The sequence below is a fragment of the Coregonus lavaretus genome, assembly GCF_964263955.1.
Source record: "Coregonus lavaretus genome assembly, contig: HAP1_SCAFFOLD_1806, whole genome shotgun sequence".
Classification (NCBI taxonomy): domain Eukaryota; kingdom Metazoa; phylum Chordata; class Actinopteri; order Salmoniformes; family Salmonidae; genus Coregonus; species Coregonus lavaretus.
In genome coordinates, this window is record NW_028161871.1 from 69,759 (window position 1) to 96,167 (window position 26,409).

The 26,409-nt window shown below is 45.2% G+C and overlaps 1 protein-coding gene across 1 annotated transcript in view; it reads left to right on the forward strand.

The window, feature by feature from the left end:
- LOC311119977 (progesterone receptor-like) overlaps positions 1-26,028 on the forward strand; it is a gene marked incomplete at its 5' end in the record, with an annotated part of 46,109 nt that extends 20,081 nt beyond the window's left edge. Inside the window, 6 exons of the mRNA XM_084194616.1 lie at positions 206-438; positions 870-990; positions 14,629-14,773; positions 14,917-15,047; positions 17,149-17,306; positions 24,483-26,028. Of these exons, the coding sequence (XP_084050742.1) occupies positions 206-438; positions 870-990; positions 14,629-14,773; positions 14,917-15,047; positions 17,149-17,306; positions 24,483-24,638 (944 nt within the window). The 3' untranslated portion in view covers positions 24,639-26,028. The remainder of the gene's footprint in view (positions 1-205; positions 439-869; positions 991-14,628; positions 14,774-14,916; positions 15,048-17,148; positions 17,307-24,482) is intronic.
- Positions 26,029-26,409: the final 381 nt, after the last annotated feature.

Here is a 26,409-nt window from a genome sequence, read left to right on the forward strand (position 1 = left end):
AAACCTGAATATTTATTTTAAAAATGTTCTATCTTTTAACTTTGGCCTCAGACAGAATATCTTATGTCAGCCAACACATCTGATCACATCTTAATGAAGCATTTTTTATAGATTTTTTAACTTCATATTCATTATGTTCAACCCCATACCAATGTCTGTTCCTTGTACATCTTTTAACTGACCCTTGTGGTAATTATGGTCACAGGGCGGAAGCTGAAGCGTTTTGGGGCCCTGAAGGCGGGTCTGGCCCCAGCCTTGATGTTCCAGGGACCCTTGTCAGCCCTGGGGGATGGTCTGGCCCCAGCCTTGATGTACCAGGGGCCCTTGTCAGCCCTGGGGGATGGTCAGGCCCTGGCCTCTCTACCCTGCATGCCTGGCCTCCACGAGCTGCACCTCTCCCCTCAGATCATCAGCATTCTGGAGAGCATCGAGCCTGAGGTGGGTCGTAGTTGCTGATTTAGGGGGGGGGGGATCCTAACCTCCACCTAAGTCTAATTGTAACTTACTCTCCCATTGACTTCAATGCATGACTAAGTGAACATTTTGCCTTAAGGAAAAGTTAGGATTCATATTCATCAAAGGTACCTTTTGGTTTGTGTTGTTACGTCCTGCTGCTGACAATGAATTAACATTCAGGGATCAATCATAAATATTAATAAACTATAATAATAATAATAATAAACTATAACTGATAATAATAATATGCCATTTAGCTTTTATCCAAAGCGACTCACAGTCATGTGCGCATACATGTTTACGTATGGGTGGTCCCGGGGATCGAACCCACTACCCTGGGCGCTACAAGCGCCGTGCTCTACCAGCTGAGCTACAGAGGACCTAATCATGTATTCGTCTCTCCATCCTACCAGGTGGTGTACTCTGGCTACGACAGCTCCCAGCCTGACATGCCACACCTCCTCCTCAACAGCCTCAACAGACTGTGTGACAGACAGCTGCTGTGGATCGTCCGCTGGTCCAAATCCCTGCCAGGTAATAAGCAGGACGAGTGTTGACCGTGTTATAAATGCGGTATGTGTGCTTTATGAATGTCTTATGATGTCCTGAGAGACAGACTGTGTATCGTCTGGTGATCAAGTAACAGCAGGAGGAATACCAACTGGTTTGATATCCTAACTTGACATCTGCACACGTAATCCATCCACACTTCATATACTGATGTAAATGGGAGGTTTGCGCCCATGTGGATCCAAGTTAGGATTGGGTTACTTTACTGAAGTCAACCTGTACCACATTACAGACAGCAGTAGTAGACTGCAGTAGCCTTGGTCAGGTCTGCCAGATAACAGAGTAACTTTATTCAGGGTTGACTTATGATATAAGTCTATGGGTTCGTCCTGAATGGCACACTCTTCCCTATATAGTGCACTACTTTTGACCAAAGCTCTATGGGCCCTGGTCAAAAGTAGTGCACTAAATAGGGCATCCCATGGGCTAGGCCTTCTCAGGGCCAACACCCTCACCATGGTCTCCATGGTCACCACACCCGAACCATGGTCTCCATGGTCACCAGCGTTCCGAAGCGAAGGTCTCACTCCCTAACACTGGCAGGCAGAGATACAGCCAGGGACATGGCTTTGATCAAATAAAAAGACATAACCATTGTGAAAGTGCGACCAATCCTTTCTTCTCTTTTAAAGTCATGAAATACCCTTTATCATTACTGGTAACCTCCTAAACACCCTTTATCATTACTGGTAACCTCCTAAACACCCCATTATCACTACTGGTAACCTCCTAAACACCCCATTATCACTACTGGTAACCTCCTAAACACCCCATTATCACTACTGGTAACCTCCTAAACACCCCATTATCACTACTGGTAAAATCCTAAACACCCCATTATCACTACTGGTAACCTCCTAAACACCCCATTATCACTACTGGTAACCTCCTAAACACCCCTTTATCACTACTGGTAACCTCCTAAACACCCTTTATCACTACTGGAAACCTCCTAAACACCCCATTATCACTACTGGTAACCTCCTAAACACCCTTTATCATTACTGGTAACCTCATAAACACCCCATTATCACTACTGGTGAAATCCTAAACACCCCATTATCACTACTGGTAACCTCCTAAACACCCCATTATCACTACTGGTAACCTCCTAAACACCCCATTATCACTACTGGTAACCTCCTAAACACCCCATTATCACTACTGGTAACCTCCTAAACACCCCATTATCACTACTGGAAACCTCCTAAACACCCCATTATCACTACTGGTAACCTCCTAAACACCCCTTTATCATTACTGGTAACCTCCTAAACACCCCATTATCACTACTGGTAACGGTAATGATTTGACAGGGAGGGAAGAACAGTTCCCATAAGGAGAGTTAATGGTTTGACATTTGTTGTTATGAAACATGAAACACACCACCATTAAATACGAGCCAGATCAAAAGCTGCAAAGCTATTATGGTTGACCAGTAGTGATATATCTACCATTATGGTTGACCAGTAGTGATATATCTACCATTATGGTTGACCAGTAGTGATATATCTACCATTATGGTTGACCAGTAGTGATATATCTACCATTATGGTTGACCAGTAGTGATATATCTACCATTATGGTTGACCAGTAGTGATATATCTACCATTATGGTTGACCAGTAGTGATATATCTACCATTATGGTTGACCAGTAGTGATATATCTACCATTATGGTTGACCAGTAGTGATATATCTACCATTATGGTTGACCAGTAGTGATATATCTACCATTATGGTTGACCAGTAGTGATATATCTACCATTATGGTTGACCAGTAGTGATATATCTACCATTATGGTTGACCAGTAGTGATATATCTACCATTATGGTTGACCAGTAATGATATATCTACCATTATGGTTGACCAGTAGTGATATATCTACCATTATGGTTGACCAGTAGTGATATATCTACCATTATGGTTGACCAGTAGTGATATATCTACCATTATGGTTGACCAGTAGTGATATATCTACCATTATGGTTGACCAGTAGTGATATATCTACCATTATGGTTGACCAGTAGTGATATATCTACCATTATGGTTGACCAGTAGTGATATATCTACCATTATGGTTGACCAGTAGTGATATATCTACCATTATGGTTGACCAGTAGTGATATATCTACCATTATGGTTGACCAGTAGTGATATATCTACCATTATGGTTGACCAGTAGTGATATATCTACCATTATGGTTGACCAGTAATGATATATCTACCATTATGGTTGACCAGTAATGATATACAGTGGGGAAAAAAAGTATTTAGTCAGCCACCAATTGTGCAAGTTCTCCCACTTAAAAAGATGAGAGAGGCCTGTAATTTTCATCATAGGTACACGTCAACTATGACAGACAAAATGAGAAAAAAAAATCCAGAAAATCACATTGTAGGATTTTTAATGAATTTATTTGCAAATTATGATGGAAAATAAGTATTTGGTCAATAACAAAAGTTTCTCAATACTTTGTTATATACCCTTTGTTGGCAATGACACAGGTCAAACGTTTTCTGTAAGTCTTCACAAGGTTTTCACACACTGTTGCTGGTATTTTGGCCCATTCCTCCATGCAGATCTCCTCTAGAGCAGTGATGTTTTGGGGCTGTCGCTGGGCAACACGGACTTTCAACTCCCTCCAAAGATTTTCTATGGGGTTGAGATCTGGAGACTGGCTAGGCCACTCCAGGACCTTGAAATGCTTCTTACGAAGCCACTCCTTCGTTGCCCGGGCAGTGTGTTTGGGATCATTGTCATGCTGAAAGACCCAGCCCCGTTTCATCTTCAATGCCCTTGCTGATGGAAGGAGGTTTTCACTCAAAATCTCACGATACATGGCCCCATTCATTCTTTCCTTTACACGGATCAGTTGTCCTGGTCCCTTTGCAGAAAAACAGCCCCAAAGCATGATGTTTCCACCCCCATGCTTCACAGTAGGTATGGTGTTCTTTGGATGCAACTCAGCATTCTTTGTCCTCCAAACACGACGAGTTGAGTTTTTACCAAAAAGTTATATTTTGGTTTCATCTGACCATATGACATTCTCCCAATCCTCTTCTGGATCATCCAAATGCACTCTAGCAAAACTTCAGACGGGCCTGGACATGTACTGGCTTAAGCAGGGGGACACGTCTGGCACTGCAGGATTTGAGTCCCTGGCGGCGTAGTGTGTTACCGATGGTAGGCTTTGTTACTTTGGTCCCTGCTCTCTGCAGGTCATTCACTAGGTCCCCCCGTGTGGTTCTGGGATTTTTGCTCACCGTTCTTGTGATCATTTTGACCCCACGGGGTGAGATCTTGCGTGGAGCCCCAGATCGAGGGAGATCATCAGTGGTCTTGTATGTCTTCCATTTCCTAATAATTGCTCCCACAGTTGATTTCTTCAAACAAAGCTGCTTACCTATTGCAGATTCAGTCTTCCCAGCCTGGTGCAGGTCTACAATTTTGTTTCTGGTGTCCTTTGACAGCTCTTTGGTCTTGGCCATAGTGGAGTTTGGAGTGTGACTGTTTGAGGTTGTGGACAGGTGTCTTTTATACTGATAACAAGTTCAAACAGGTGCCATTAATACAGGTAACGAGTGGAGGACAGAGGAGCCTCTTAAAGAAGAAGTTACAGGTCTGTGAGAGCCAGAAATCTTGCTTGTTTGTAGGTGACCAAATACTTATTTTCCACCATAATTCGCAAATAAATTCATTAAAAATCCTACAATATGATTTTCTGGATTTTTTTTTCTCAATTTGTCTGTCATAGTTGACGTGTACCTGTGATGAAAATTACAGGCCTCTCTCATCTTTTGAAGTGGGAGAACTTGCACAATTGGTGGCTGACTAAATACTTTTTTTCCCCATTGTATCTACCTAGTGATATATCTACCATTATGGTTGACCAGTAGTGATATATCTACCATTATGGTTGACCAGTAATGATATATCTACCATTATGGTTGACCAGTAATGATATATCTACCATTATGGTTGACCAGTAATGATATATCTACCATTATGGTTGACCGGTAATGATATAGCTACAACCGTGTATGACTGTTACTACGGTGATGACTGTTACTACGGTGAGTACGTTTCTAGGTTACTACATTCACACTCTGCCCACAGATACGCGTCACTTCCTGTACTTCACATAGAGCAGAACAACTTGTTCCTGATAATGACATGATAACAACATGATAACATTGTTATATACATAATAAACCCTTTTAACTCAAATGACAGTAGATAAAGTGTTACTAAAGGTAATACAATTCAACTCACATTTTGATTTATTTTTCCACCTTTATTTAACCAGGTAAGCCAGTTGAGAACAAGTTCTCATTTACAACTGCGACCTGGCCAAGATAAAGCAAAGCAGTGCGATAAAAACAACAACACAGAGTTACATATGGGGTAAAACAAAACATACAGTCAAAAATACAACAGAAAATATATATACAGTGTGTTCAAATGTAGCAAGTTATGGAGGTAAGGCAATATATAGGCCATAGTGCAAAATAATTACAATTAGTATTAACACTGGAATGATAGATGTGCAAGAGATGATGTGCAAATAGAGATACTGGGGTGCAAAGTAGCTAAATAAATAACAATATGGGGATGAGGTAGTTAGGTGGGCTAATTTCAGATGGGATGTGTACAGGTGCAGTGATCGGTAAGGTGCTCTGACAACTGATGCTTAAAGTTAGTGAGGGAGATAAGAGTCTCCAGCTTCAGAGATTTTTGCAGTTCGTTCCAGTCATTGGCAGCAGAGAACTGGAAGGAATGGCGGCCAAAGGAGGTGTTGGCTTTGGGGATGACCAGTGAGATATACCTGCTGGAATGCATACTACGGGTGGGTGTTGCTATGGTGACCAATGAGCTAAGATAAGGCGGGGATTTGCCTAGCAGTGATTTATAGATGACCTGGAGCCAGTGGGTTTGGCGATGAATATGTAGTGAGGACCAGCCAACAAGAGCGTACAGGTTACAGTGGTGGGTAGTGTATGGGGCTTTGGAGACAAAACGGATGGCACTGTGATAGACTACATCCAATTTGCTGAGTAGAGTGTTGGAGGCTATTTTGTAAATGACATCGCCGAAGTCAAGGATCAGTAGGATAGTCAGTTTTACGAGGGCATGTTTGGCAGCATGAGTGAAGGATACTTTGTTGCGAAATAGGAAGCCGATTCTAGATTTAACTTTGGATTGGAGATGCTTAATATAAGTCTGGAAGGAGAGTTAACAGTCTAACCAGACACCTAGGTATTTGTAGTTGTCCACATACTCTAGGTCCTGTCGAGAGTATTGATTCTAGTCGGGTGGGCGGGTGCCAGCAGCGTTCGATTGAAGAGCATGCATTTAGTTTTACTAGTGTTTAATAGCAGTTGGAGGCTACTGAAGGAGTGTTGTATGGCATTGAAGCTCGTTTGGAGGTTTGTTAACACAGTGTCCAATGAAGGGCCAGATGTATACAAAATGGTGTCGTCTGCGTAGAGGTGGATCTGAGAATCACCAGCAGCAAGAGCGACATCATTGATATACACAGAGAAAAGAGTCGGCCCAAGATTTGAACCCTGTGGCAGCCCCATAGAGACTGCCATAGGTCCAGACAACAGGCCCTCCGATTTGACACATTGAACTCTATCTGAGAAGTAGTTGGTGAACCAGGTGAGGCAGTCATTTGAGAAACCAAGGCTATTTAGTCTGCCAATAAGAATGCGTTGGTTAACAGAGTCAAAAGCCTTGGCCAGGTCGATGAAGACGGCTGCACAGTACTGTCTATTATCGATTGCGGTTATAATATCGTTTAGGACCTTGAGCATGGCTGAGGTGCACCCATGACCAGCTCGGAAACCGGATTGCATAACGGAGAAGGTACGGTGGGATTCGAAATGGTCGGTGATCTGTTTGTTAACTTGGCTTTCAAAAACCTTCAAAAGGCAGGGCAGGATGAATATAGGTCTGTAACAGTTTGGATCTAGAGTGTCACCCCCTTTGAAGAGGGTTATGACCGCGGCAGCTTTCCAATCTCTGGGGATCTCAGACGTTACGAAAGAGAGGTTGAACAGGCTAGTAATAGGGGTTGCAACAATTTCGGCTGCTAATTTTAGAAAGAAAGGGTCCAGATTGTCTAGCCCAGATGATTTGTAGGGGTCCAGATTTTGCAGCTCTTTCAGAACATCAGCTGTCTGAATTTGTGTGAAGGAGAAGCGGGGGGGGGGGGGGGCATGGGCAAGTTGCAGCGGAGGGTGCAGAGCTGGTGGCCGGGGTAGTGGTAGCCAGGTGGAAAGCATGGCCAGCCATAGCAAAATGCTTGTTAAAATTCTTGATTATTGTAGATTTATCGGTGGTGATAGTGTTTCCTAGCCTCAGTGCAGTGGGCAGCTGGGAGTAGGTGCTCTTATTCTCCATGGACTTTACAGTGACCCAAAACTTTTTGGAGTTAGTGCTAAAGGATGCAAATTTCTGTTTGAAAAAGCTAGCCTTTGCTTTCCTAACTGCTTGTGTATATTGGTTCCTAACTTCCCTGAAAAGTTGCATATCGCGGGGGCTATTCGATGCTAATGCAGTACGCCACAGGATGTTTTTGTGCTGGTCAAGGGCAGTCAAGTCTGAGGAGAACCAGGGGCTATATCTGTTCTTAGTTCTGCATTTTTTGAATGGGGCATGCTTATTTAAGATTGAGAGGAAAGCACTTTTAAAGAACAACCAGGCATCCCCTACTGACGGAATGAGATCGATATCCATCCAGGATACCTGGGCCAGGTCAATTAGGAAGGCCTGCTCGCTAAAGTGTTTTAGGGAGCGTTTGACAGTATTGAGGGGTGGTCATTTGACCGCGGACCCGTTACAGACGCAGGCAATAAGGCAGTGATCACTGAGATCCTGGTTGAAGACAGCGGAGGTGTATTTATAGGGTAAGTTAGTCAGGATGATATCTATGAGGGTGCCCATGTTTACGGATTTAGGGTTGTACCTGGTAGGTTCCTTGATAATTTGTGTGAGATTGAGGGCATCTAGTTTGGATTGTAGGATGGCCGGGGTGTTAAGCATATTCCAGTTTAGGTCAACAAGCAGTACGAACTCTGAGGATAGGGCAATCAATTCACATATGGTGTCCAGGGCACAGCTGGGGACTGAGGGGGGTCTGTAGCAAGCGGCAACAGTGAGAGACTTATTTCTGGAAAGGTGGATTTTTAGAAGTAGGAGCTCAAACTGTTTGGGCAAAGACCTGGATAGTATGATAGAGCTCTGCAGGCTATCTCTACAGTAGATTGCAACTCCACCCCCTTTGGCAGTTCAATCTAGACGGAAAATGTTGTAGTTGGGGATGGACATTTCTGAATTTTTGGTGGCCTTCCTAAGCCAGGATTCAGACACTGCTAGAACATCAGGGTTGGCGGAGTGTGCTAACGCAGTGAATAACTCAAATTTAGGGAGGAGGATTCTCATGTTAACATGCAAAAAGCCAAGGCTTTTACGGTTACAGAAGACAACAAATGATAGCGTCTGGGGAGTAGGAGTGATACTGGGAGCTGCAGGGCCTGGATTAACCTCTACATCACCAGAGGAACAGAGGAGGACTAGAATAAGGATACGGCTAAAGGCTTTAAGAACTGGTCTTCTAGTGCGTTGGGTACAGAGAATAAAAGGGGCAGATTTCCGGGCGTTGTAGAATAGATTCAGGGCTTTATGTACAGACAAGGATATGGAAGGATATGAGTACAGTGGAGGTAAACCTAAGCATTGGGTAACAATGAAAGAGATAGCATCACTGGAGGCACCGATTGAGCCGGTCTCCGCGTGTATGAGGGATGGAACAAAGGAGCTATTTGAGGTAGTTTGAGAGGGACTTGGGGCTCTACAGTGAAATTGTATAATAAGAACTAACTGGAACAGCAATAGGCAAGGCATATTGACATGGGAGAGAGGCATAAAGCAATCACAGGTGTTATTCGAGAGAGCTAAAACAACAACTGGTAATGGTGATGAACGTTTGGGCTGAGGCTAAACAGATAAAACAGGACAGGGTACCGGGTAAAGGAACAGTCCAGCAGGCATCAGCTGTGCAACTGAGTGATCATAAGGTCCAGTGAACAGCAATATGTGAGTCCGAGAGTAGTTCGAATTGGTGCTACAGCACAGGCGAGCAGGAAGCATGGCTGTCGAATTGCGTGTGCTAGCAGGCCGGGGCTAGCAGATGGATCTTCATGGTCGTCGCAACGGTAAGCCTGTTGAAACCACAGACGATTATGTCGGCAGACCAGTCGTGATGGATCGGCGGGGCTCCGTGTCGACCCTAGGAGGTCCCGTCCGGTTGACAGAGGGGTAGATAGCCGGGAGATGGGCCTGACTCGAGGCTAGCTCAAGGCTGATTAGCCAACAACAACATCCATTCGGTTGCAGCTAGCTAGTTGCGATGATCCAGAGTTAAAGGTCCAGTGATTCAGTGATTCCGGCAGAAAATCCGATTCTGGGTTCTGGGTCGATAACGAGCTGTGCAGACTGGCCGATAATAGTCCAGGTTAGAGCTGGCTGGTAGGTAGTGCAGGCCACGGACAATGGTGAAAAAACCGCTAACGGTAACAGTAGATGAGTGTGAAAAAATTTAATGAACTATTTCAATTAAAATGACAATTTATAAATATGAATGAAGGTAATGAACCATTTAAACTCAAATCACAGTAGATATGTATAAATATAGGAAATAAACCATTTCAACTCAAATGACAGATAAGTACGAATAAAGTTAATAAACATTTCAACTCAAATGACAGTAGATGTTTGACGAGTACTGAAGATACGAAGAGGCAGGACGCAGACGCAGGAATCAACAATGTAAAGGTTTACTTAACACTGAGCAAGAGAACAACAAAGAGCGAGTACACGACATGACACTAACAATCACACACAACACAACACTGAACAGTCCAGGGCTATATAGGGGTGGTGATGAGATGATGAGGTGCAGGTGCGCTGGAGGTGATTAGGGTGCGTTGGGTTTCCATTCTGGTGTTGCCGAGGTGGTGCGCTCAGACCGTTGGCTCAGTAGACCGGCGAATCAGAGCGCCGGAGGGGAGCAACGGGAGGAGATGTGACAAGACGAGTGTGAATAAAGGAACCATTTAAACTCAAATGTACTTCATTTACGTCATTTAGCAGACGCTCTTATCCAGAGCGACTTACAAATTGGTGCATTCAACTTATGATAGCAAGTGGGACAACCACTTTTTTTTTCTTCTTTTTTTTTATGGGGGGGGGGGGGGGGGTAGAAGGATAACTTTATACTATTTCAGGTATTCGTTAAAGAGGTAGGGTTTCAAGTGTCTCCGGACGGTGGTCAGTGACTCATCTGTCCTGGCGTCGTGAGGGAGCTTGTTCCACCATTGGGGTGCCAGAGCAGCAAATAGCTTTGACTGGGCTGAGCGGGAACTGTGCTTCCGTAGAGGTAGGGGAGCTAGCAGGCCAGAGGTGGATGAACGTAGTGCCCTCGTTTGGGTGTAGGGTCTGATCAGAGCCTGAAGATAAGGAGGTGCCATTCCCCTCACAGCTCCGTAGGCAAGCACCATGGTCTTGTAGTAGATGCGAGCCTCAACTGGAAGCCAGTGGAGTGTGCGGAGGAGCGGGGTGACATGAGAGAACTTGGGAAGGTTGAACACCAGACGGGCTGCGGCGTTCTGGATAAGTTGTAGTGGTTTAATGGCACAGGCAGGGAGCCCAGCCAACAGCGAGTTGCAGTAATCCAGACGGGAGATGACAAGTGCCTGGATTAGGACCTGGGCCGCTTTCTGTGGAAGGTAGGGTCGTACTCTAAAAATGTTGTAGAGCATGAACCTGCAGGATCGGCTCACCGCTTTGATGTTAGCAGAGAACGACAGGGTGTTGTCCAGGGTCACGCCAAGGCTCTTTGCACTCTTGGAGGAGGACACAATGGAGTTGTCAACCGTGATGGCGAGATCATGGAGCGGGCAGTCCTTCCCAGGGAGGAAGATCAGCTCCGTCTTGCTGAGGTTCAGCTTGAGGTGGTGATCCGACATCCACACTGATTTGTCTGCCAGACATGCAGAGATGCGATTCGCCGCCTGGTTATCAGAAGGGGGAAAGGAGAAAATTAATTGTTTGTCGTCTGCGTAGCAATGATTGGAGAGGCCATGTGAGGATATGACAGAGCCAAGTGACTTGGTGTATAGAGAGAATAGGAGAGGGCCTAGAACTGAGCCCTGGGGGACACCAGTGGTGAGAGCACGTGGTGCGGAGACAGATTCTCGCCACGCCACCTGGTAGGAGCGACCTGTCAGGTAGGACGCAATCCAAGAGTGAGCAGCGCCGGAGATGCCCAACTCGGAGAGGGTGGAGAGGAGGATCTGATGGTTCACAGTATCAAAGGCAGCAGATAGGTCTAGAAGGATAAGAGCAGAGGAGAGAGAGTTAGCTTTAGCAGTGCGGAGAGCCTCCGTGACACAGAGAAGAGCTGTCTCAGTTGATTGACCAGTCTTGAAACCTGACTGGTTTGGATCAAGAAGGTCATTCTGAGAGAGATAGCAGGAGAGTTGGCTAGAGACGGCACGCTCAAGAGTTTTGGAGAGAAAAGAAAGAAGGGATACTGGTCTGTAGTTGTTGACATCGGAGGGATCGAGTGTAGGTTTTTTGAGGAGGGGTGCAAATCTCGCTCTCTTGAAGACGGAAGGGACATGGCCAGCGGTCAAGGATGAGTTGATGAGCGAGGTGAGGTAAGGGAGAAGGTCTCCGGAAATGGTCTGGAGAATAGAGGAAGGGATAGGGTCAAGCAGGCAGGTTGTTGGGCGGCCGGCCGTCACAAGTCGCAAGATTTCATCTGGAGAGAGAGGGGAGAAAGAAGTCAAAGCATAGGTTAGGGCAGTGTGAGCAGGACCAGCGGTGTCATTTGACTTAATAAATGAGGATCGGATGTCGTCAAGGAGGGAGGAGGAGGAGGAGGAGGAGGAGGAGGAGGATTCAGCAGGGAGGAGAAGGTGGCAAAGAGCTTCCTAGGGTTAGAGGCAGAGGCTTGAAATTTAGAGTGGTAGAAAGTGGCTTTAGCAGCAGAAACAGAGGAAGAGAATGTAGAGAGGAGGGAGTGAAAAGATGACAGGTCCGCAGGGAGTCTAGTTTTCCTCCATTTCCGCTCAGCTGCCCGGAGCCCTGTTCTGTGAGCTCGCAATGAGTCATCAAGCCACGGAGCAGGAGGGGAGGACCGAGCCGACCGGGAGGATAGGGGACATAGAGAGTCAAAAGATGCAGAAAGGGAGGAGAGGAGGGTTGAGGAGGCAGAATCAGGAGATCGGAGGGAGAAGGATTTAGCAGAGGGAAGAGATGATAGGATGGAAGAGGCGAGAGTAGCGGGAGAGAGAGAGCGAAGGTTGCGAGGGCACATTACCATCTGAGTAGGGGCAGAGTGAGTAGTGTTGGAGGAGAGCGAGAGAGAAAAGGATACAAAGTAGTGGTCGGAGACTATTAGTAGAAGAACAGCATCTAGTAAAGATGAGGTCAAGCGTATTACCTGCCTTGTGAGTAGGGTGGGACGGTGAAAGGGTGAGGTCAAAAGAGGAAAGGAGTGGAAAGAAGGAGGCAGAGAGAAATGAGTCAAAGGCAGACGTAGGGAGGTTAAAGTCACCCAGAACTGTGAGGGGTGAGCCATCCTCAGGAAAGGAACTTATCAAGGCGTCAAGCTCATTGATGAACTCTCCAAGGGAACCTGGAGGGCGATAAATGACAAGGATGTTAAGCTTGAATGGGCTAGTGACTGTGACAGCATGGAATTCAAATGAGGAGATAGACAGATGGGTCAGGGAAAAAAGAGAGAATTTCGACTTGGGAGAGATGAGGATTCCTGTGCCACCGCCGCGCTGACCAGATGCTCTCGGGGTATGCGAGAACACATGGTTAGACGAGGAAAGAGCAGTAGGAGTAGCAGTGTTTTCTGTGGTAAACTATGTTTCCGTCAGCGCCAAGAAGTCGAGGGACTGGAGGGTAGCATAGGCTGAGATGAACTCTACCTTGTTGGCCCGCAGAACGGCAGTTCCAGAGGCTGCCAGAGACCTGGAACTCCACGTGGGTTGTGCGCGCAGGGACCACCAGAACACCCACGTGGTGTGAAGCGTTTGTATGGCCTGTGCAAAGAGGAGAGAACAGGGATAGACAGACACATAGTTGACAGGCTACAGAGAAAGGCTACAATAATGCAAAGGAGATCGGAATGAAATGAATTCAACATCTGGGAAAGCGAGAGAGCGGGGCCTCCCTCACTTACGTTTCACTGAAACACTCAAATATAACTCTCCCAACTTCCACTTTAGAAATTATAATTGTTGTAAACTACAGTGGTTCAATGTTTCTAGGAATAGACTCTAACTTACTTTATTCAGCTAGCTAACTTGGGACACCGAATCATATGACGCCAAAGCCAACTAGCATGCCAGCCTCCAATAACACGGTTTAGCACCAATACTCGGTTACAACAAACCACCAGTGTGTTAACACGCCAAGCAGATCATTTGTGTCCGTGTCTAACATTGTGTAAAGTTTTGGGGTGGTTTTGACAGTTTGAGTGAGTACGTCGTCAACTTATTCAGCCATTTAGTTAGCTAGAATAGTTAGCATACTAGCTAGCCATTGCTCTCTGCCAACGAACTAACCCCTCTTCCCACTGCACGAACACACAGAGAGCCAAGCTAACGTTAGCTAGTCACCCATGTCCCAAATTCCCTTGAACAACTCTGGTTACCAGTATGTAAAAACAAAACAAAAATAAATGTAGGTTATAACTTACCCTTAGTAGCTACTGTTAGCCAGTTAGGTGCAAAGCTAGCCACTGAATCTATTCAGCCAGTTCGCGTCTGTCCCAACGGAGAGAACGCGTCTCTAAATATTAAAGCTAGGTCGTTCCAGCTATTGTTTAGTTAGCTATCCAGGAAGCAACTAGCTAGCTACATTTCGAGTACAGTAGCTACTAACTACCTAACGTTAATGCTTCAGATAATGAGGTTAGAAAAACAGCTGAATGGTAGGTAGCTAGCTGGCATAATTACAGGTACACTTAAGCGTTGAATAACATTGGAAACAACTGCTAATCCACAGTTGCTAATAGTTACCAGTAGCTACCCGCTAGCTAGCTAGCTTTATTGGTCCAGGTAGTGAGTCAGCTAGCCTCATACTTTGTCCGGGCTGAGCCGAATACAATACTTACCTACAATAACCTACGATAACTACCTAGATAAGCTACCTACAATACCTACCTACAATCTAAATACATGGTTTAAGCTTTACTCGACACAATATGAGCCAAGCTTACCTCCCGCAGAGAGAGACACAACCTCACACGTCGCTGTCCCAGGAGATAAGTACGAATAAAGGTAATGAACCATTTCAACTCAAATGACAGTAGATAAGTGTTAATAAAGGTCATTCTCTCTTCTTTTATTACATTTACATTAATGTTTTGGTCATTGAGCAGACACTCTTATCCAGAGTGACTTACAGTCAGTGCATTCAACCATGGTAGGTAAAATAACCACATATCACAGTCATTGCAAGTAAAAAACGTTCTTGAAAACTACACATACTATTTTCTCTGGTTTGTTGACAGGGTTCCGTGGCCTCCACATCAACGATCAGATGACGCTCATCCAGTACTCCTGGATGAACCTCATGGTGTTCTCTCTGGGCTGGAGATCTTTCCAGAACGTCACCAGTGAATACTTGTACTTCGCTCCTGATCTCATCCTCAGCCAGTAAGTTGTGTCAATGTTCTATATTAATCTGAATTGAATTATTAAAACCTTTTTTTTTTTTTTTTCATTTATCCAACTATTTAGTTAAACAATAAAATCCCATTACGATATATCTCAATTTAAAATATTGTATTGTCTCCCAGGGATCGTATGAGGAGATCTCCAATCTATGATCTGTGTCTGGCCATGCAGTTCATCCCTCAGGAGTTCACCAGTCTCCAGGTCACCAAAGAAGAGTTCCTCTGTATGAAAGCCATCATGATTCTCAACACTGGTAAACACATCACAACACATCACAGTCCCACTTCCTCTTTAAAACACTACTGATGACCCTCCGCTAACCTTCCTGGCCCAACAGACTCCTGTTAGGATCAAATAAGAACAAACAGAAGACATCTGAAGCAGATGGTAAAGTGTTGGTTACACTATTATCTCTGTCCAAAATGACACCCTATCACATATAGCCCAGGCTCTGGTCTAAAGTAGTGCACTATATAGGGAATAGGGTGCCATTTGGGACACATCTATTGTCACTAGACCTAGAGATATACAGTGTTTCATAACGTGTTGTTGAACTGGGGAAAACGGACTGGGACAAGGGAGGATTTATGAAGCAGATGTTATTAAGTAGCAGTTTGACATTGACCTTTACATGAACAGAGACTGAACCCATCGAAAACAAGTTCACGGTCAAGTCTCAAGAGATCCAAGGGACTTCCACGTATGTTCTAAAAAGTGAAAACAGATTTTATGAGAGTAGTTGGCATTTCAAACAAAGTTGAAGTGAAGTAAAACCAAGATTAAGCTAAAGATTAAGATTAAGCAAAAATACATAGTACGCAGACAGTGATGTTGTAAGTCAAAAAAACAAATTGTCACAATTTATGTCACTGTCTCTCTCACTTTCTCCCTGGTACTTCAGGAGAACACAGAGTAGGCTTTGTGGCTGCGTATTTACGCTGCATATTTCACACTGCATATTTACACTGCATATTTCACACTGCGTATTTACACTGCATAATTACACTGCATATTCCACACTGCATATTCCACACTGCATATTTACACTGCATATTTACACTGCATATTTCACACTGCATATTTCACACTGCATATTTCACACTGCATATTTACACTGCATATTTCACACTGCGTATTTACACTGCATAATTACACTGCATATTTCACACAGCATATTTACACAGCATATTTACACTGCATATTCCACACTGCATATTCCACACTGCATATTTACACCGCATATTTACACTGCATATTTCACACTCTGCATATTTCACACTGCATATTTCACACTGCATATTTACACTGCATAATTACACTGCATATTTACACTTCATATTTACTCTACATATTTCACACTGCATATTTCACACTGCATATTCCACACTGCATATTCCACACTGCATATTTACACTGCATATTTACACTGCATATTTCACACTGCATATTTCACACTGCATATTTCACACTGCATATTTACACTGCATAATTACACTGCATATTTACACTGCATATCTACACTGCATATTTACACTGCATATCTACACTGCATATTTCCTCACTCATGTGGGAATTAAAATTCCCTCAGGAGAAATAAAGTTCTTCTAAATCTAATGGTCCATTTAGATTGAAATGATGCGATACGATTAAAGGCCCAGTGCAGTCAAAAATGTAATTGTCCTGTTTTATATATTTTTTTTTACACTATGATGTTGGAATAATACTGTGAAATTGTGAAAGTGATGATAATGCCCTTGGAGTGTAAGAGCTGTTTGGAAAGACTGCCTGAGATGTTTGCCTGTTTTGATGGAATGAAATATTGGCCTTCCATGGAGACATCACCTTGTGGTAAATTAGTTCAATTAATTACACTAATAAGAAAGAGAGTTCCAAACCTCTCTGCCAATAACAGCTACAGTAATTTTCCCCTTCTCACCCAGACAGTCCTAGCAAAATTCTTGCGTGAGAAATTGCTATTTGCTAAGAAGGTATTTTTGTTTCTTTTTGACAATTTTAATTGAAAACAATCATAGTAAGGTACTTAATTGTTACCCAGAAATGTTTTGACGTTGAGATAAAAACGCCTGCATTGGACCTTTATGCACAGTAGCGTCTCCGTGAATTAGAGTTAACCCGGACGATGCTGGGCCAATTGTGCGCCGCCCGATGGGACTCCCGATCACGGCCGGTTGTGATAGAGCCCGGGATTGAACCCAGGTCAGTAGAGACGCCTCCAGCACTGCGACGCAGTGCCTTAGACCGCTGCACCACTGTATAGGGAATAGGGTGCCGTTTTGGATGAAGCCATAATGTTCCCGGGTTGATGACCCATTGTCCCTTGTCTCTCTCCATAGTTCCGTTGGAGGGCTTAAAGAGCCAGGCCCAGTTTGAGGAGATGAGACAGAACTACATTCGGGAGCTGACCAAGGCTATCCATCTGAAGGAAAGAGGCATGATGGCCTCCTCTCAGCGCTTCTACCATCTCACTAAGCTCATGGATTCCATGCATGAGGTACAGGACATTATGTCACTGCTCTATCACCGGCCCCGTTTATACCTGCTCCTAACATGCGTCCACTGTCCACATCCTGATTGTGTCCACATCTTTAGACAGGGTGTAGACAAATCAAATGCGATCTGATTTCGATTAGAGATCTTCCTGACCATCTCCGGAGGTAGTCGAAAGACGCACCTTGTATGGATATCCTTAAAGTGCAAACGAATCCGGACAACCAAAGCGTATACATTTGGCCAACAATCACGGGCCCTGAAAAAAAAAAATCACACCAGCCAGTTAAATAAAGATCATCAAATAAAGATAGGCCTATTTATGAAGAGATATCGTCCCGAATGAGAAAAAAAGGGTTCACCCGTTCCCAAAATGCTATATTTGAAAACATCATAGAAAGGCTAAGGACTGTAAGAGAAGAATTTAAACTGAACTACAAATGTATTGGGGAGGCAGGGAAACTACGATGGAGGCCTCAGGTCCCCTGAACCTTTAGATCAGGGTATAATGTGGTCTAATGTTCCCCTGTACCTTTAGATCAAGGTATAATGTGGAGGTCTAATGTTCTCCTGTACCTTTAGATCAAGGTATAATGTGGAGGTCTAATGTTCCCCTGTACCTTTAGATCAGGGTATAATGTGGAGGTCTAATGTTCCCCTGTACCTTTAGATCAGGGTATAATGTGGAGGTCTAATGTTCCCCTGTACCTTTAGATCAGGGTATAATGTGGTCTAATGTTCCCCTGTACCTTTAGATCAGGGTATAATGTGGAGGTCTAATGTTCCCCTGTACCTTTAGATCAGGGTATAATGTGGTCTAATGTTCCCCTGAACCTTTAGATCAGGGTATAATGTGGAGGTCTAATGTTCCCCTGTACCTTTAGATCAAGGTATAATGTGGAGGTCTAATGTTCCCCTGTACCTTTAGATCAGGGTATAATGTGGAGGTATAATGTTCCCCTGTACCTTTAGATCAGGGTATAATGTGGTCTAATGTTCCCCTGTACCTTTAGATCAGGGTATAATGTGGAGGTCTAATGTTCCCCTGTACCTTTAGATCAGGGTATAATGTGGTCTAATGTTCCCCTGTACCTTTAGATCAGGGTATAATGTGGAGGTCTAATGTTCCCCTGTACCTTTAGATCAAGGTATAATGTGGAGGTCTAATGTTCCCCTGTACCTTTAGATCAGGGTATAATGTGGAGGTCTAATGTTCCCCTGTACCTTTAGATCAAGGTATAATGTGGAGGTCTAATGTTCCCCTGTACCTTTAGATCAGGGTATAATGTGGTCTAATGTTCCCCTGTACCTTTAGATCAGGGTATAATGTGGAGGTCTAATGTTCCCCTGTACCTTTAGATCAGGGTATAATGTGGAGGTCTAATGTTCCCCTGAACCTTTAGATCAGGGTATAATGTGGAGGTATAATGTTCCCCTGAACCTTTAGATCAGGGTATAATGTGGAGGTCTAATGTTCCCCTGTACCTTTAGATCAAGGTATAATGTGGAGGTCTAATGTTCCCCTGTACCTTTAGATCAAGGTATAATGTGGAGGTCTAATGTTCCCCTGTACCTTTAGATCAGGGTATAATGTGGAGGTCTAATGTTCCCCTGTACCTTTAGATCAAGGTATAATGTGGTCTAATGTTCCCCTGAACCTTTAGATCAGGGTATAATGTGGAGGTCTAATGTTCCCCTGAACCTTTAGATCAGGGTATAATGTGGTCTAATGTTCCCCTGTACCTTTAGATCAGGGTATAATGTGGAGGTATAATGTTCCCCTGTACCTTTAGATCAAGGTATAATGTGGTCTAATGCTCCCCTGTACCTTTAGATCAAGGTATAATGTGGAGGTCTAATGTTCCCCTGAACCTTTAGATCAGGGTATAATGTGGTCTAATGTTCCCCTGTACCTTTAGATCAGGGTATAATGTGGAGGTCTAATGTTCCCCTGTACCTTTAGATCAAGGTATAATGTGTTCTAATGTTCCCCTGTACCTTTAGATCAGGGTATAATGTGGAGGTCTAATGTTCCCCTGTACCTTTAGATCAAGGTATAATGTGGTCTAATGTTCCCCTGTACCTTTAGATCAGGGTATAATGTGGTCTAATGTTCCCCTGAACCTTTAGATCAAGGTATAATGTGGAGGTCTAATGTTCCCCTGTACCTTTAGATCAGGGTATAATGTGGAGGTCTAATGTTCCCCTGTACCTTTATATCAAGGTATAATGTGGAGGTCTAATGTTCTCCTGTACCTTTAGATCAGGGTATAATGTGGAGGTCTAATGTTCCCCTGTACCTTTAGATCAGGGTATAATGTGGAGGTCTAATGTTCTCCTGTACCTTTAGATCAGGGTATAATGTGGAGGTCTAATGTTCCCCTGTACCTTTAGATCAGGGTATAATGTGGAGGTCTAATGTTCTCCTGTACCTTTAGATCAGGGTATAATGTGGAGGTCTAATGAACGGTGGGCGGGTGGTGAATAGTCTATTTCAGTTGCTATATGAGATATGAAAATCATACAGTGGGATTATAATGCAATCCTTTTCGATGTTATTATATTATATTCTGTGAATCTTTTAGCATTTTCCAGCTATCAATAAAGTGCAGAAGATGTCCAAACTGATGTGTAAAGGCGATAACCAGCTGGCGAATCGCATCTCTGCATGTCTGGCAGACATATCAGTGTGGATGACGGATCACCACCTCAAGCTGAACCTCGGCAAGACGAAGCTGCTCTTCCTCCCGGGGAAGGACTGCCCGTTCCATGATCTCGCTATCACGGTTGACAACTCCGTTGTGTCCTCCTTCCAGAGTGCAAAGAGCCTTGGCGTGACCCTGGACAACACCCTGTCGTTCTCCGCTAACATCAAGGTGGTGACCCGATCCTGTAGGTTCATGCTCTACAACATTCGGAGAGTACGACCCTGCCTTACACAGGAAGCGACACAGGTCCTAATCCAGGCACTTGTCATCTCCCGTCTGGATTACTGCAACTCGCTGTTGGCTGGGCTCCCTGCCTGTGCCATTAAACCCCTACAACTCATCCAGAATGCCGCAGCCCGTCTGGTGTTCAACCTTCCCAAGTTCTCTCACGTCACCCCGCTCCTCCGCACACTCCACTGGCTTCCAGTTGAAGCTCGCATCTGCTACAAGACCATGGTGCTTGCCTACGGAGCTGTGAGGGGAACGGCACCTCCGTACCTTCAGGCTCTGATCAGTCCCTACACCCAAACGAGGGCATTGCGTTCATCCACCTCCGGCCTGCTGGCTCCCCTACCTCTGCGGAAGCATAGTTCCCGCTCAGCCCAGTCAAAACTGTTCGCTGCTCTGGCACCCCAATGGTGGAACAAGCTCCCTCACGACGCCAGGACAGCGGAGTCACACACCACCTTCCGGAGACACTTGAAACCCTACCTCTTAAAGGAATACCTGGGATAGGATAAAGTAATCCTTCTACCCCCCCTTACCTCACCCCCCAAAAAAAAACAAAAAACAAAAAAAACATATTGTAAAGTGGTTATCCCACTGGCTATAAGGTGAATGCACCAATTTGTAAGTCGCTCTGGATAAGAGCGTCTGCTAAATGACGTAAATGTAATAGCGTTCTGTAAGCATGAGCGAGGCCACTGTCCAATATGATGTAGGATGAGCGAGGCCACTGTCCAATATGATGTAGGCGTCAATATGAAGATCTCTTTAGGCTCCTTCTAGATGTCCACTTCATTCCTTTATAAAGCCATCTGCTTCACATGCCTCTCCTTAGCACGACTTGCTATAGTCTATCTAATTGAGGTGACGATAGTGAAGTATCACTGATCAATGATTTGGAGGAAACTAAACCACGGTCATTCTCCCAGCATGCCACTTTTTTTTCCCTTTGGTACTGTTGAGGCTAAAGGTTATTACAATACAATATAATATAAAGACAACGTCATCCAAACGTTAAGAACCACCCGGTTCAAACCTGTTTGGATAAGGTGTTGCGTCATTCGGAGATGCACTTTGTAGCCTACTGTGTAAATGAACCTGTTTGTGTTTCTACTGTGTAACTGAACCTGTTTGTGTTTCTACTGTGTAACTGAACCTGTTTGTGTTTCTACTGTGTAACTGAACCTGTTTGTGTTTCTACTGTGTAGCTGAACCTGTTTGTGTTTCTACTGTGTAACTGAACCTGTTTGTGTTTCTACTGTGTAACTGAACCTGTTTGTGTTTCTACTGTGTAACTGAACCTGTTTGTGTTTCTACTGTGTAACTGAACCTGTTTGTGTTTCTACTGTGTAACTGAACCTGTTTGTGTTTCTACTGTGTAACTGAACCTGTTTGTGTTTCTACTGTGTAGCTGAACCTGTTTGTGTTTCTACTGTGTAACTGAACCTGTTTGTGTTTCTACTGTGTAACTGAACCTGTTTGTGTTTCTACTGTGTAACTGAACCTGTTTGTGTTTCTACTGTGTAACTGAACCTGTTTGTGTTTCTACTGTGTAACTGAACCTGTTTGTGTTTCTACTCTGTAACTGAACCTGTTTGTGTTTCTACTGTGTAACTGAACCTGTTTGTGTTTCTACTGTGTAACTGAACCTGTTTGTGTTTCTACTGTGTAACTGAACCTGTTTGTGTTTCTACTGTGTAACTGAACCTGTTTGTGTTTCTACTGTGTAACTGAACCTGTTTGTGTTTCTACTCTGTAACTGAACCTGTTTGTGTTTCTACTGTGTAGCTGAACCTGTTTGTGTTTCTACTGTGTAACTGAACCTGTTTGTGTTTCTACTGTGTGCCTTAAGGCCTAAGGGGCATTAAACTGTGCATTAATACTCTGAATATTTATTTGTACAGCTATGGACAGGTCTAGGTTATCGGGATCGTAGCCTATTACAGCTATGGACAGGTCTAGGTTATCGGGATCGTAGCCTATTACAGCTATGGACAGGTCTAGGTTATCGGGATCGTAGCCTATTACAGCTATGGACAGGTCTAGGTTATCGGGATCGTAGCCTATTACAGCTATGGACAGGTCTAGGTTATCGGGATCGTAGCCTATTACAGCTATGGACAGGTCTAGGTTATCGGGATCGTAGCCTATTACAGCTATGGACAGGTCTAGGTTATCGGGATCGTAGCCTATTACAGCTATGGACAGGTCTAGGTTATCGGGATCGTAGCCTATTACAGCTATGGACAGGTCTAGGTTATCGGGATCGTAGCCTATTACAGCTATGGACAGGTCTAGGTTATCGGGATCGTAGCCTATTACAGCTATGGACAGGTCTAGGTTATCGGGATCGTAGCCTATTACAGCTATGGACAGGTCTAGGTTATCGGGATCGTAGCCTATTACAGCTATGGACAGGTCTAGGTTATCGGGATCGTAGCCTATTACAGCTATGGACAGGTCTAGGTTATCGGGATCGTAGCCTATTACAGCTATGGACAGGTCTAGGTTATCGGGATCGTAGCCTATTACAGCTATGGACAGGTCTAGGTTATCGGGATCGTAGCCTATTACAGCTATGGACAGGTCTAGGTTATCGGGATCGTAGCCTATTACAGCTATGGACAGGTCTAGGTTATCGGGATCGTAGCCTATTACAGCTATGGACAGGTCTAGGTTATCGGGATCGTAGCCTATTACAGCTATGGACAGGTCTAGGTTATCGGGATCGTAGCCTATTACACCCAGTCGTAAATCATTGGATAAAAGTTTCAGGTATTATGACCATGATTTGTTGAGGATAAAGCGTTGACATGTTTACCCCTCCCCTATCTCTTCCCCTCCCTCCCCCATCTCTTCCCCTCCCTTTCCTCCTCTCTTCCCCTCCCTCTCCTCCTTTCTTCCCCTCCCTCTCCTCCTCTCTTCCCCTCCCTCTCCTCCTCTCTACCCCTCCCTCTCCTCCTCTCTTCCCCTCCCTCTCCTCCTCTCTTCCCCTCCCTCTCCTCCTCTCTTCCCCTCCCTCTCCTCCTCTCTACCCCTCCTCCTCTCTTCCCCTCCCCCTCCTCCTCTCTACCCCTCCCCCATCTCTTCCCCTCCCTCTCCTCCTCTCTACCCCTCCCCCATCTCTTCCCCTCCCTCTCCTCCTCTCTTCCCCTCCCTCTCCTCCTCTCTACCCCTACCCCATCTCTTCCCCTCCCTCTCCTCCTCTCTACCCCTCCCCCATCTCTTCCCCTCCCCCTCCTCCTCTCTACCCCTCCCCCATCTCTTCCCCTCCCTCTCCTCCTCTCTACCCCTCAACCATCTCTTCCCCTCCCCCTCCTCCTCTCTTTCCCCCCCTCTCCTCCTCTCTACCCCTCCCCCATCTCTTCCCCTCCCCCTCCTCCTCTCTACCCCTCCCCCATCTCTTCCCCTCCCTCTCCTCCTCTCTACCCCTCCCCCATCTCTTCCCCTCCCTCTCCTCCTCTCTTCCCCTCCCTCTCCCCCACCTCTTCCCCTCCCTCTCCTCCTCTCTTCCCCTCCCTCTCCTCCTCTCTTCCCCTCCCTCTCCTCCTCTCTACCCCTCCCTCTCCTCCTCTCTTCCCCTCCCTCTCCTCCTCTCTTCCCCTCCCTCTCCTCCTCTCTACCCCTCCTCCTCTCTTCCCCTCCCCCTCCTCCTCTCTTCCCCTCCCTCTCCTCCTCTCTTCCCCTCCCTCTCCTCCTCTCTACCCCTCCCTCTCCTCCTCTCTTCCCCTCCCTCTCCTCCTCTCTTCCCCTCCCTCTCCTCCTCTCTTCCCCTCCCTCTCCTCCTCTCTACCCCTCCTCCTCTCTTCCCCTCCCTCTCCTCCTCTCTACCCCTACCCCATCTCTTCCCCTCCCTCTCCTCCTCTCTATCCCTCCCCCATCTCTTCCCCTCCCCCGCCTCCTCTCTACCCCTCCCCCATCTCTTCCCCTCCCTCTCCTCCTCTCTACCCCTCCCCCATCTCTTCCCCTCCCCCTCCTCCTCTCTTTCCCTCCCTCTCCTCCTCTCTACCCCTCCCCATCTCTTCCCCTCCCCCTCCTCCTCTCTTCCCCTCCCTCTCCTCCTCTCTACCCCTCCCCCATCTCTTCTCTTCCTCTCCCTCTCCTCCTCTCTTCCCCTCCCTCTCCCCCATCTCTTCCCCTCCCTCTCCTCCTCTCTACCCCTCTCCTCCTCTCTTCACTCCCCCTCCTCCTCTCTACTCCTCCCCCATCTCTTCCCCTCCCTCTCCTCCTCTCTACCACTCCCCCAGATTGTAAAGAAGGTGAACCTGTACTGTCTCAGTACCTACATCCAGGCTGACGCCATGAAGGTTGAGTTCCCTGAAATGATGTCAGAGGTCATCTCCTCCCAGCTCCCCAAGGTTCTGGCCGGTATGGTCAAGACCCTCCTCTTCCACGCCAAGTGACCAATCAGAGAAATTAACCAAACCTGCACCTCAGGTCAAGCGCCTCCTCTTCCATGCCAAGTGACCAATCAGAGGAGAGAACCAAACCTGCACCGCAAAGCACCATGGGAGAATAGAAGATACCGAAGAGTTGAATTAATATTCTATTAACGTCATGAAATATCGACCAACATTTTATGTTGATATGACGATAGGTCTTTGCCCGGTGGGTGGTATCATATCTTTGAAACTAAGAAAATGTTTTGGGGAGGTATTATTTAGACCAAGTTAAACGTGAAGGTTTTGGGGAGGTGTTATTTGGACCAAATTAAACGTGAAGGTTTTGGGGAGGTGTTATTTGGACCAAGTTAAACGTGAAGGTTTTGGGGAGGTGTTATTTGGACCAAGTTAAACGTGAAGGTTTTGGGGAGACTTTTTTGGACCAAGTTAAACATTAAGGTTTTGGGGAGGTATTATTTGGACCAAGTCAAATGTGAAGGTTTTGGGTAAGTATTATTTTGACCAAGTTAAATGTGAAGGTTTTGGGGAGGTATTATTTGGAACGAGTTAAACGTGAAAGTTTTGCGGAGGTATTATTTGGACCAAGTTAAACATTAAGATTTTGGGGAAGCATTATTTGGACCAAGTTAAACGTGAATGTTTTGGGGAGGTGTTATTTGGACCAAGTTAAACGTGAAGGTTTTGGGGAGGTATTATTTGGACCAAGTTAAACGTGAAGGTTTTGGGGAGGTATTATTTGGACCAAGTTAAACATGAAGGTTTTGGGGAGGTATTATTTGGACCAAGTTAAACGTGAATGTTTTGGGGAGGTGTTAGTTGGGATTTATTTATTTTTGTGGCAGAATGATTCCCTCTCCAAGGTCTGTCTGGCCTGGCTGAAGTACAATAGGCCTAACAGCTGGCAAAGATGTTCCATCCTCCAGCCAGACCTCCTCTTAGAACTGTGGTGAATCCATCCAAATATTATTAATGTGCCTCCCTTACCAATAATTCACTCTTATCCTTTGAGGTGGTGGAAACTTGTGTATAGAAGTTGTGCCAGTGTTTTTACTTTGTGAGAATTACTGTTGTGCTAGACTTGTAAGAGAGCTAGGTTACGTCCCAAATGGCACCCTATTCCCAACATAGTGCACTACGTTTGACCAGCGCGCCATGGGACCTGGTTGAAAGTAGTGCACTATGTAGGGAATAGGGTGCTGTTTGAGACGCAAGCTTAAAACTGGTATATCCAGTTTTGCTGTTTGTGTTTGTTTTCAGTTACATACATTTCACACTCCCTGCCTCATGGCTGGGCAGGCCTTTATACATCTCAAGTTCTGCAAGTTACATTTTCATACAAAATACACAATGTCATTCTATTTAATGTACCATTAAATGAGATAACCCCTGTATTTTTTATCTCATTGAGTTAACATCTATTTTATAAGAGATACCTGTAAAGGGAGTACAAGAAGATATCGCAGAAATGTGGAAAAAATAAATGTTCCAGTGCTCTACGATAAGGAAATACCATCTGGACCCCCTCCCTGATCCACAAGATAAAGACATAGACATAGAAATTGAGAGAGACAGAGACAGAGACAGAGACAGAGACAGAGACAGAGAGAGAGAGAGAGAGAGAGAGAGAGGGACAGAGAGAGAGAGGAAAGGAGAGAGAGTCAGAGAGAGAGAGAGAGAGAGAGAGAGAGAGAGAGAGAGAGAGAGAGAGAGAGAGAGAGAGAGAGAGAGAGAAGAGAGAGAGAGAGAGACAGAGAGATAGAGAGGAAAGGAG